Raw genomic sequence first — 13,194 nt, forward strand, 5'->3', positions numbered from 1 at the left:
GTTCTGCGTATGGTCCGTATGGTCTTCACCTCTGTGTGTCTGCTTTCTTTGAGACTGGGAATGTGCCTCTGCCACTGACTGTTAAAGTCAAATCAGAGAAATTTGGAGAGGCTAGTAAATAAGTTAATCTGTAGAATGGAAACATAAAAAAGGACTCTTGTGAAATAACCATGATACAGTGTAGGGGGAGGAAGATTCAGGTAAAGAGACTGATCATCAACCCTAGTTAACAATTCTCCACAGAAGGAGGTAGGTTAGGCCCAGGAGTTGATTAGCTTGAGCAATGAGTGCTTTGGGAACATTGCTTTAAAAAATGAAGACACAAGAAAATGAAGTCATACCAGACAAGAGGACATATGCAATGGTGGCATTCCAGTATGTAGGCCAAAATCTGTCCAGAGGTCATGCCGGGAAGTACACATAACCAGAAGAGCATTCGGGGCAAGAGGCCATAACCCAAAGATTGGAGTAAGACAGGAGGAGAGTAGAAGTAAACTAGTCAAGAGCTGGGGTTAGAGGTAAGGAAAGATACTCAAGTTGAACTGAATGTCAGAATTTGGAGGAGATGGACACAGAAGTTTAACCAGGATTTTACTGCCATGTATGCTGTGGGGCATTTTTGGCACCTTCCTGAGGTGGGCAGATAGAAACTGTAGTTCTGGGAATCTCTCTTAACGGAAATAGGGTTCTCTGGCTACTGACAATGGTGAAAGAAGGCTGAGGGAATTGATACTAAAAATAAAGGTCATGAAACTCTCTTCTCATGAGAGAAGAGTGGAAAGGGATCTGCAACAAGTTGGAACTCTTGCAGTGATTTCATGCTATGAGGGTGAATCTTGCGTTACTCGTTTTACCTGTTTGTTAAGAAACACTTGCACTGATGTGAAAAATGAAAGCTATTTAAGGCCTAAATATTCCACAGTGTATAATGTTTCTGTATGAAAACTCTCTAGCTAGGAGCAGAACCTCCATACTAGAAGCATGATCATCTAATGCACACAATTTTCCACTAAGAGGCTTTATTAAAAATGTCTTAGTGTTTGCTTCCCAGTGACCTTGAACTACAAAAGTCCTTGGGGGTGATTTGTTGGAGTCATTCTGAAGGCAAAATAAGTTATTTTTAACCTAGAGAAATGCCAAATGTTACTGGAAACCTTAACTGAAATTAAAGACTAGTCATCTTGAAACTCACTGAATGAACCACTGAAATATTAATTCAAAAGGAAAAACTGACAATTCTGGTGAATTTTGTCACCCCAACCCATGAAGTGAGAGCTTACTGAAACCGTTATAGCCCATATTGGCCACAACTTTGGCTAGTAAATCTCAAAGGGAACCAAAAAGTCTCCTGACAGTAAAAGAGAAGGACAACACTTGGGGCCACAAATATGGGGTACTTGGGAAGACCTCCAACAACCAGGAGGTAGCTGCTAGTCAGAACTTTAGGAATTTCGGTTACCTGGAGACACCTGGACCCTGTGAGGCTCTGCACCAACTCTGGGAACTTTGCCACGCCAAGGAGCAAATCCTGGAGCTGCTGGTGCTGGAGCAGTTCCTGACCATCCTGCCTGAGGAACTCCAGGCCTGGTGTTAGCACATCAGCCAAAGAATGGAGAGGAAGCAGTGATCATGTTGGAGAATTTGGAGAGCCAACTTGATGTAACAGGACAGCAGGTGTGATCAAATGGGGGAATGTTCGGGAATGAAGGTCCTAGCCAGAGAGAGAAGCATTGATACAACCATGGGAACAAGGTTACAGAGCTTCAGTCTCTACTCAACCTGACCAGGTATATTAGTCTGTTTCTACTTTCTCTTGAGGGTGGGACAAGACTGTTCACATTCCTTCTCTATTCTGTGCCCTGAGAACTGTTCCCTAAGGTGTCTTTCTAAGGTATTCATTGAGTCTTTCATAATCCCGACCATATCTTGTTTCCAGGTTGTAGCCCATACCTGTGTAATGGGAGTGCATTCCAGGTTTCCTCATCAAGCAGCACAGGAGCCACCAGCTCTTCCCTTCCAGACCGTGAAAAGACAGTTCAATGGGAATATGCAGAATTCCAGGTCATTCCTGAGCAAGGTGAGCATCTGAATCCATCTTGAGGGAAAGGGAGTGGTGGAAAGCTCTGCCAGCTATCCAGGTGGAACAGCATTAGGAACACCTCAGACATCAGCAGCGCCATGCTGAATCAGACTGAATATACATCCTCTCAAATATTGCATTTTAGCTTGGGTCGCACCAGCAAAGGACATGATGCTGAATATTGCAGTGCTGTCCTCCCTGTTATCAGTGCCAGTGAGAAGCTGTGCAGCAGCTTTCCTAACTTCATTTAGAAACCTATTCCAGAATGCTCTCATAAAATAAAATTTACCTTTATTTAAATCTTGTATTTTCATCATGTATAATTTCATAGCCTAACCACTGCTGTACATTTAGTGCTCGTTCTATAAAGTAAACTTACTCATTTGTTTTAAAATTATCTTTTCAGAATCCCCTGGATCACCTAAAGCCATTTTGTACCCTCTTTCCTGTTCCCTTGTAATAGAAGCCATATCATCTACCTGATCTTCCAGATTCATCTAAATCTTGTTTGAGTTTTTTATTTTTCCTTTAGTCCCTGTTGTCTTAAAGGGTCACAAATGATTCTAAAATATCTCTTAGATCTGCCTCTTCAGTACTGCCTCCAATTGAAAAAGGGCCCTTCTTCAGTTCTCATTATATGATTACAAACCTTTCTCACAGAGATTATGAACAGGGAAGGTAAGTAGGTCCTTCATAGTTGTCTGCTTGGATAGACAAAATAATTAGATTGTTTTAATTCTTATTTTTTATTGAAGTGTAGTCGATTTACAGTGTTAGTTTCTGGTATACAGCAAAATGATTCAGTTATACATATATATATTTTTCAGATTCTTTCCCATTACAGCTCATTACAAGAAATTGAATATAGTTCCCTGTGCTATATAAGTAGGCCCTTGTTGTTTATCTATTTTATATAAAGTAATGTGTATCTGTTAATCCCAAACTCCTAATCTATCCCTCCCTCACTTTCCACCCTGGTTACCACAGTTTGTTTTGTGTGTCCATGAGTCTATTTCTGGTTTATAAATAAAATTTTTATCTTTTTTTCAAATTTCACATATAAGGGACATCATATGATATTTGTCTTTCTCTGTCTGACTTTCTTCACTTAATATGATAATCTCTAGGTCCATCCATGTTACTGCAAATGGCATTATTTCATTCTTTTTATGGCTGAGTAATGTTCCATTCTATATATATATGTATGTATGTATATATCACATATTCTTTATCCATTCATCTGTTGATGGACATTTAAGGTTGTTTCTATGTCTTTGCTATTGTAAATAATGTTTCTGCGAACATTGGGTTGCATGTGTCTTTTTGAATTACAGTTTTATCTGGAAAAATTATTAGATTTTTGACTGAAGAACCAGTTAAAAATGGGCAGAAAAACCGACTGGGTATTTTTTCCAAAGAAGACACAAAAATGACCAAGAGATACATATAAAGATGCTCAGCCTCACTAATCATAAGGAAAATGCAAATCAAAACCCCAGTGAACTATCACCTCATACCTGTTAGAATGGCTATTATCAAAAAAACTTACACAATGCTGTCAATTATATCTGAATTTTTAAAAATACAAACAGAACTGTATTTTAAATGTCAGTATCTTGAAATGGATTCACCCTGACATGAAACATATTTTTCCAAGACTCACTATGCATATATCATGATTATTAACTTTTAGATTAATAATAAATACAATTTTAAATTCATGTTATACAAAAAAATGCATTTTAAATGACCCTTCCTTATCCTTTTCATGAATTTCTCAGCTTCAAACATACTTTATTATAAACCCAAGTTTTGTTTGTTTTCTGAAATGTAAAAAGTCTTAAATAAAAAAGAAGAAAATTCTGCCATTTGCAACAACGTGGCTCCTATACATACAAAATTAAGTTTGTTTTTCTCCTGATAATCTGTTTTACGTCCATTTTAATTATTAGACCAACCAAAGAACCTAGAAGGGAAAAAATTTTCCCCAACATCCATTTCCCACTCCATTCACCAACTATAAAAGCCTGCCAAGTGGAAGCATCCTTTATATACTACAGCCCCTCAACAGTTAAATTTTTCCAGAAGACTCTATTCTCTGCCTGGGGTTCTAATTTTCTTTAAGGAACCTTTTGTGTTGTCTGCCAAAGAAGTTTTGAAGCACTCATTCTGTACCACTCACTCAGCAGCTAAACTTTATCGTGGAACAAACGAATGGCCACTCTGTGTAAGACTCCTATACATGTCATTTTAACTGGTGGCCTCTGGCAGTGTGGCACTCCCTGTGGCCAAGCTGTAGGGATCCCAGGGCAGATCTGGGTCACACGTGCGTGGGATGCATCCTGTCCCTGGGTTGTGCAGACTTGGGCAGGTCACATAACTTTTTGCATGTTTCCGGGTTGTAAGTAGAATGCACGGCACAGTGCTCATCATTGTGTGCCTTAATCCTCCTCCTTTCCCTTCCTCTCCTTGTGGGTCATTTATGCAAGACTGTACTGATGGGAATACTGCGGACATATTCTAATTGAGCGATGTGTCTGCCTGGTAAATATATTCAGGTTGACAGAGGTCAGGACGGATGGGGGATGCTGGCCAGGGAGGCAGGTTGGCAGGAGGGCGAGAGGACTCAGGTAGGTTAATGGGAATGAAGAAGTGATGCTCTAGACCCCAGATCTCCCGGGTGCAGGTAAGGGGAGCCACCCTTGCTCAGCCAGCGCTGGAAGAGCCAGTACAGACCCCACATGAGCCCGCCCAGCTCCTGGCTGGCACCCCAGAACTTTTCTGAGACTGAGACTCCTGGGTCACTGGTGCTGATCAAGTAGTTCTGTGCAGACCATCTGTTTGTCCAACACGGTCACCTACTCCTGGAAGCCTTTTGTGGTCTGCCGGGTGCTTGTGCTTAGAGGACACAGACAGCCAACACTTCTGGAGCCTGGGACTTGTGGTTGGTCACGGTGATGTGCCAGTGTGGTTTATGTTACAGGATAAATTGGAAAGGGGTTTCTAGTCTGGCTGGTAACTCACTATATTGTCTTACTCTTTCGAAGATCTAAACTAGTGGAAGACATGTAGAAGTGGCCCCATTTCCTTTATTCTGAATGACTCCTGAAATACTCTTTGTCCAAGCCCCCTCTAAAATACCCTGAATTAATCTTTACTGGGAAAGTGAAGGTGTTTCTGAAAGATGCCCGGTGAGTAACAGATGCTAGGCGCAGAGAAGGCACTAGAGGGCTTCCTTGCCTGGTCCTACATTCTGTGCCTGGAAACCTAGGAAGTGTACCTGAGTGGTCCCTGGAGTCAACTCCTGAATGACCAGGTCACAATCGTAACTGCAGCCGTTTAACCGAGGTATTACTAAGTGCCAGGCACTGAATTTAATGCTTTCCATGGTTATTTTCAAAACAAACCTATGTAATAAGGGCAGCTGTTTAGTTCATCACATTGTAACAATATTATTTTCCTGGTTTTGTAATGGCTGTGATTATGTAAAATGTTACCATTAGGGTGAGGTTATAGGGATTGTTCTGTACCTGTTTTGGAAATTTTCTGCGGGTTTAAAATTATTTCAAAATAAAAAGGTTTTAAAAGCTCTAAGATATTTTTACAAAGGGGAAGAATAGAAGTTTACAGATGTTAAGCCACCACACATAAGAAAATATGACAGGAGTCAAGCCCAGGTCTTTTGGAATCCACAGCCTAGGCCCTTAACCACTGCCCACATGCTAGTCAGATGGTAGTCCACGTCTCCTTAAACCCATCGGCCCTGCTTAAGTCTGCAATTACATGGAAAACTGGAATCATCTACACTCACACAGCCTCGTACCCACACTAACATGATTTTACTATTCGATAGTCTTCCCTAAATATGACCCCACTAGTCAACTTCTTTAGTAACATAACTTTACTATTCTAGGAAATTCTTGCCCTGGAAGACAAAAGTTGCAAATAATTATATTTCTTTCAAGAACTTGCCCCTCAGTCCATTAATGGGAACATCAAGCTCTTCAGCTTTCAATGGATAGGACCAGAGTTTTTGAAATCTTCAACTCAAAACCTTCACCTTGCTGTGTCCCTCAGTCCTAAACTACTGCAGCATGATCCTTGCCCAATCCTTATCCTGCTTTGAAAGATCTGCTTTAAACCCCCCAAACCTCATAAATATCCTGACTTTGCCTTCTTCCCTAGGAGATCCTAGTAAGACTCTGTCCAAGTAGTGCTCTCTAGTGCTCATAAGAATAAACTTGGCTTGGCCTTATCAACTGATACTTTGGTGTTATCTGGAGGAAGCAAGCATCCAACAATATTCCCGTTATTGTCCAAAATGCTGTCTCTGGTCAAACATCCCTTCTCCTACTTGGAAAAACGTTTCAATTGCCTTACATTAAAAAAAAAAAAATTCTTCATTGAATTCTCTTTAATTTGGGTTGAGCCTCCTTTTTCTTCTAAAACAGAAAGATTAGACTTAGTGTATGAGCTCAAATATTGAATTCGCTTGATATGTATGTATACATATATATTTTTTTTAAACTGTGGTTTCTGTAACCTTAGGAGTACACCCTAAAAGGTAACGCTCATAGCAGCAGTCCTCTTCTTGGCCCACTGGAGTGGGAATGGCTGCTGTTTTCCTTCCAAAAGTTCCTGAAGAGCCAAAGGAGCTCTTCATAGTAAGTAATAAAAAGGGGCCTGCCAGGGGTCAGCGATCTGGCCCAAAAGGGAGCAGTTGAAACAACCAGGAGTTATTCCGCCAGTGTTTCTGACAGTTCTGCTACAAGGAGATCCCTGGGCCCTGTGAGGCCTTGGGCCAGCTCTGGCTGTTCTGCTGTGAATGGTTAAAGCCTGAGATACACACCAAGGAGCAGATGTTAGACTTGCTGGTGCTGGAGCACTTCCTGACCATCCTGCCCAGGGAGCTCCAGGCCTGGGTACAGGAGCATCATCCAGACAGCAGGTAGGAGGCAGTGGCCGTGCTGGAAGATCTGGAGAGGGAGCTGGATGAACCAGGCCAGCAGGTAGGAAAAGGCCCTCTGTTCAGTGAGGGGAGAGTTGGGAGGGGGCCCAGGCTGGTCCTTTGTGGGTTCTCGGGGGATCATTTACTCTGTAGGCCCTTCAGATGCCTAAGTGAGCCTCCTTGTCCTCAGGTTTCAACCCAGGCCTGTGCACAGGAAGTGCTTTCTGAGACATCAGTACCTCTGGATCCACCTAAGGAAGCAACATATCCCCAGCCTCAACCCACGGAGATCCAGCTGAAGGGTGAATCTCAGGACCCTCAACACCAACAGGATTGTGGTTAGTGTTGACACTTAGGTCATGTGGCTCCTCTGGAGACCTTAGAATTTTTCATCATTCAGCAGACGTATATTGACTACTTATTATGTGCCAGGCACTGTGCAAGGCTCTGGGGATAGTGAAAAGTGGACATGATCTTTGGTAAGCTGGTGCTTATAATAGTCTGGTGACAGAGGCATTAACAAATAAAGTCACAAAGAAATATGCCATGATAGATTGGGAGAGATCAGAGAAGGCCTCTTTGAGGAAGTAACATGGTATCTGAATCCTAAAAGCGGAGTAGGAATTAAACAAGTGAACAATAGAGGGGGAAAGCATTCCAGGCCAAAAGAGCACATGGAAAATTAAATGGGAAAGAAATTGGTGGGTTTGAATGACAGCTAGTGTGACTGGAAAGTGGAGAGACAGAGTAGAGTAGCAAAGAGAAGATGGTCAGGGGCCAGAACATGAGGGCTTTGTGGGTCCTGTTAAGAAGTCAGTAAGTCTTTACCTTTCACTTTGTAAGCCTAGCTCAGGGTTCTGGGAGGACCCCTGCCCTAAAGGGGTTATTAAGTCTCCATAAAAAGATAGCTATTGATTTGAGATGGTGAATGATTATGTGCCAAATTAGAGATCATGGTTCTGGCAAGGAGAAATCTATCTCTTCAGGCCTTGCTGGTTGCAGAGTGGCCGGGGTTTGAATTGGGTCATTAAAAAAATGGGTAGCATTTCACTGGGTAGCGAGCATCAGGAAGGGTGTTCCTCATACTCGCTCTTCTTCTAGCGCTCTCTGTCCCACTATTCAGTTCTTCAGTCACATGGAGATTTCTAGTCCTACAGCCCTTTTTTTCCCTCTCAATGCTTCTTTCTTCTTATGCTATCAGACCCACGATATATTTGTTTTTTGCTAATATGCTCAACATTCTCCCAGCCCCCTCCCACCCTATACCCCACTGCCGCACATGCGCACACATCACCACCTTGTTGAACTCAAAACACCACCTATAACCACCCCTTCTCCACTCTAATGCCAAACCAACTCATAGCTGTTCTTCAAGACTCAACTCAGCTGTCACCTGCTTCAGGAAGCCTTTCTTGATAACGTCCCACATATTTGAGTTATGCGATGCGTCTCGTGCATACCTCTGTCATAACATGTAGCGTGTTGTAAAACCACTTCACTTGTCTGAAGCTCCTTCCGCTGATTATAGTTGGTCACTCTTAGTAAACAGTTTCTTTTTAAATGTAAAATAGATTTTTTTGTTAGGTTTTTTGACACGTTTTATCAATTTCTGATACTTTTTAAAATTTCTTTGTTTTTGGGGGGATAGGTAATTAGGCCTACTTACGTATTTATCTTTAATGGAGGTGCATTGGGATTGAACGCAGGACCTTGTGCATGCTAAGCACACACTCTATCACTGAGCTGTACCCTCTCTGAGCCGCTCTTCTTGTATACCAGCACCTCTGGAGTCACTCTTGTTGAAGTTCATCCTTTATATATTTTACTGTAGCAAGGTTCTCTGGGTAGTAGGCTTAGTCTTTGCATATCTTATCCTTATTTTGCCCTCCCTTTTTAATTATGGTTTAGCTAGGGTAAAATTCTAATTGACAAATTTTTTTCCCTCAGCATTTTGAAGATACTACTTCACTATCTTCTAGCTTCTATTGTTTGCTGTTAAAAGGTTACCATCTTCTTGCCTTTTAAAATTTTTTTAGGGATTCTATCTTTTCTCATTAGTGGCTTTTAGATGTACTCTTAACCTTTATAATCTGAATTTTCATGAAAAAGTGTGTCCTGATAGGGTTATATTTTTTGTTCATCTTTCTTGATCTATCAGTGCACTTTTGCTCTAAGAACTCATGTTTTTCTTCAATTCTGGGGAAATTCTCAACTATTAGTTCTTTAAGTTGTGCTGCTTTTTTAAAATTCCTTATATTACCTTCTTCTGGACCTACCAGAAGACACTGAGTAGAATATGCTTATTAATCTATTCATTTCATTTAGCTGCTTGTTCACATATTGTACGTCCTTGTCTCTCTGTAAGAGGTCCTAGTGGATTCCTCTTCTATTATCATCTAGTTTATTCTATCTCTAAGTTATCAGTTTCTAAAATTTCTATTCAGCTTTTATATCAGATATCCTTGCTTCATTTTTATTTATTTTATTTCATAATTCCATGTTTATTTGCCATGGATGGTATGTCATCATTTACCTTTCAGGTATCTTTATTCTCCTAATTTTTTTCAGGATTTTTGATGAAAATAATTTCATCTGGATTGAATTCATGTTCCAAACGATTTTGTTAACCATCTTTCCTAGCATCTGATTCATGTGTGTTTTTTTTTTAAATGAGCCTCATTTTTCTTTCTTTCTTTTTTTTAGTTGAGATATAGTCAGTTTACAACATTGTGTCAATTTCTAGTGTACAGCATAATGTTTCAGTCATACATATGCATACATATATTCATTTTCATATTCTTTTTGATTATAGGTTACTACAAGACGTTGAATATAGTTCCCTGTATTGTACAGTAAAAACTTGTTGTTTATCTATTTTATATATAATAGTTAGTATCTGCAAATCTTGAACTCCCAGTTTATCCCTCCTCACCCCCATTCCCCCCTGGTAACCGTAAGTTTGTTTTCTACGATTCATGTGCTTTGAAATGTTCATTACTAGGCTCGTTTTGAGTTCTTCCTGATTTGTTTTACTGTCTCCTTCCGTGTTTAGCTATTCAGTTGTTACTGTTAACCTGGCCCCCTGGAACTGAGTTTTTGGGCTCCTGTTTCATGTCGCAGCACAGTTATCACCAATGTAGTCACAGGCTACCAGGTAGCTTGACAAGGTTCTTGGTCACAGAGTTGTATCTTTCTCTGTGTCTGTCTGTGTCTGTGTGTGTGTGTCTGTGAGTCCCACCCAGCCTCTGGCATCAAGCCCTGAGCTGGTGCTAGTCCCTCCTTTCATGGAGCACTTTTAGGCCCCCATTTTCCTCTGGGGCTAAAATTTCAGTCATGGCTGGAAGCCCAGCAGGCCCACAGCTTCAACTGTAGTGACCATTGTGCACTTTTCTTTCCTTTCTGGTCCACAGAGATGTTTATCTTATTTTTTAGCAGATATGTTTTTAGGTTTTTGTTTTTGTTTATTACTCAATGTATTTGGAGCTGAAGTGTCAACTCACTGTGCCATCTTGACTAGAAGTACCCCGTGTTCCCCAACCTTTTCTAGTCCGTTAGAAAGTGAGTTTCTATGCTGTGCTTTTTTACACTAATCCATAAATTTTCTCCTCAGGCTGATAGGGATTTTAGTTCTATTAAATGTGCAATTTTAGTTCTATTAAATGTACTGCAGCCCATGTGCAGTAGCCATTTTGTATTTCCTAATGGCTCTGAAAGACTATGTTCTTACCTAAATGAGTCTCTTTATTTAATTTGCCTTTAAATTCCACACAGATATATCTAAGGTAGCTATAACATAAAGTTTTGAAGTGCCCAAACACTTTACAATAGCCTTCTATAAACCACTAACAATAGGGGTTTTTTAACCATTGCAAGCTGGTTTGGTGAGGAAATTATCATGGGTTCCTATCCTAAAAGGAGACCCTGAGGAAAGGTTTAACTCACTCTTGGCAACATTCTTTCTTGGCGCTGCCTTATTCCCTGGGTTTCTGCCCTTCACAGGATGGGACCTCCAGGACCAGAAGTGGCTGTCACTTTTCTCAGAGAGGTTGCCAGTGAGTTTCTTCCCTCATCCCAGAGTCTCTTTAGGCAACCCATTTGGGCACAGTCAGCCCCGTACTTCTGCTTAGAGTTAGGCCTGACTCGTACTGCACCCTAGATCTTCAACTGTCTCCACAGTTGTCTTTTCCTTCCCCCCCCCCCCCATTTAAGATCTTTTTTCCAGAAACTATAGACCACTGCAGGAGTGGCCACATCTCCCACCCTGGAGGAGTGCAGGGTGTTGGGAGTCTGCTCAAAGGAAGCTTTGTACCAAAGAGAGGCAGAGGGGTTATGGGATCGTGCTTTCCTTGAGTAAGAACAGATGGGAGTATAGGGTCTGGTGAGCACCTTCTCTGTGTTAGTACTGTTTTCCTGGTAAGTCTCGAATGACCCACAGAGTGTAGCTTCAGGTTTGTCAGATTCCTAGTGTTCTCCTTTGCAAGAATAGTAATGTCTTTGCAGGTAAAGCAATTTCTGTCTGTCTCCATATGATAAAATCCTTTTCTCCCCCATGTGTCTAGACTAGAATCTCTTTGTCCTGCATATTTGGAAATGTGATACTTCTCTGTGGCTGGTGTCTCATCTTTCAGTATTCCCAGAGGCCTTCAGAGGAACCTGCACAGAGCTGTTTCATGGCTCCAATGTGGTTCCTGCTACCGCTGGCTTCCTGTCTCCTTTTGCTCCTCCCAAGTTCCTACTCTTTCATCCCTCTCTACTCAACCTTTTTTTTTTTGTAATACATTTATTCCACAAGAGCTTTATATCTTTAATATGCAGTTATCCAATTGTTTCAGCACCATTTGTGGAAAAGACTGTCCTTTCTATACTGAATTGCTTTTACACCTTTGTGAAAAATCATTGATCATACTTGTGTGAATATATCCTGGGGTTATTCTGGATTATTCTGTTGCATTGATTTATATAACATAATTATTGATACAGCTTAAGCTTGCTATTTTATCATTTGTTTTCTTCTTGTTTCTTCTGTTTTTCTTTTTGTTGTTGTTGTTGTTGTTGTTGTTGTTGTTGTTGTTGTTGTTGTTCCTCTGTTTTAGCTTCCTGGCCAATCTGTAGGTTACTTGAATATTTTCTATAGTTCCATTTTGATTAGTCTGCAGTGTATATTTTTTATAACATTTCTTATTGAGTTATAGTCATTTTACAATGTTGTGTCAAATTCCAGTGTAGAGCATAATTTTTCAGTTATATATGAACATACGTATATTCATAGTCACATTTTTTTTTTCTGTGAGCTACCACAAGATCTTGTATATATTTCCCTGTGCTACACAGTATAATCTTGTTTATCTATTCTACACATGCCTGTCAGTATCTACAAATTTTGAACTCCCAGTCTATCCCTTTACTCAACTTTTGGCCTCCCCTGGAGAACCTATCCTTGTCTTAGATCTTTTTCTGTTATTTTTTATGTTTGTTCATTGGATCACTCTTAATTCTCTGTGATTTTTCTCCGCTCTTTGCTTGAATCATGCCCTTTCAGTCCAGCCACCACTAGTCCTCTCTTCCTTTGCCGTCTCCTAATTTCCTCTTCCAATATTGTAAAACCATTTTGTTGGTATACTTAAGCTGTGTACTTCTAGTACGTGTTTCCTGTGTGTTATTTCCTGTGTATTTCAATGACACTTGAATACTGTACTTTTTATTTCAGAGTATGTGATCAGAATTGACAAAGAATTGATTCAAAAGCAGGAGCTTGCTGTAGCTATGAAATCCCAAGAAAAGTTATCTCACCAAATCAATGAAGAGGTTCCTGAATGTGGAGAAATCCAAGAATATGAAAGATGGACAGAAAGATATCACAGAAACACTTCAACTAAGAGAAGCTATAAGTGTGATGAATGTGGAAGAAAATTCATTCAAAACTCAAGCCTCATTAGTCATAAAAGAATCCACACTGGAGAGACATCCTATTCATGTCATGTATGTGGCAAAACTTTCAGAGTTCACAAATTATAGACCATCAGTGAATACACAGCCAATTAAAACCATATCAATGTGATGAGTGTGGGAAAGCCTTTTACTACAGTTCACACCTTGTTCAGCATCCAAGGACCCACACAGGAGAAAAATCTTTCCAGTATAATGAGTGTGGGAAAGCTTTTCATTA

The 13,194-nt window shown here is 40.5% G+C and overlaps 1 protein-coding gene across 1 annotated transcript; it reads left to right on the forward strand.

Moving 5' to 3' along the window:
• Window positions 1–99: 99 nt before the first annotated feature.
• On the forward strand, window positions 100–13,080 carry LOC106730563 (zinc finger and SCAN domain-containing protein 9-like). The gene is made up of 4 exons (XM_032463400.1): window positions 100–1,787; window positions 1,937–2,077; window positions 7,219–7,366; window positions 12,736–13,080. Exons 2-4 carry the CDS (start codon window positions 1,958–1,960, stop codon window positions 13,041–13,043), a joined length of 576 nt encoding a protein of 191 aa, XP_032319291.1. The 5' UTR covers window positions 100–1,787; window positions 1,937–1,957; the 3' UTR covers window positions 13,044–13,080.
• Window positions 13,081–13,194: the final 114 nt, after the last annotated feature.

The sequence above is a fragment of the Camelus ferus genome, chromosome 20 (assembly GCF_009834535.1).
Source record: "Camelus ferus isolate YT-003-E chromosome 20, BCGSAC_Cfer_1.0, whole genome shotgun sequence".
Classification (NCBI taxonomy): Eukaryota; Metazoa; Chordata; class Mammalia; order Artiodactyla; family Camelidae; genus Camelus; species Camelus ferus.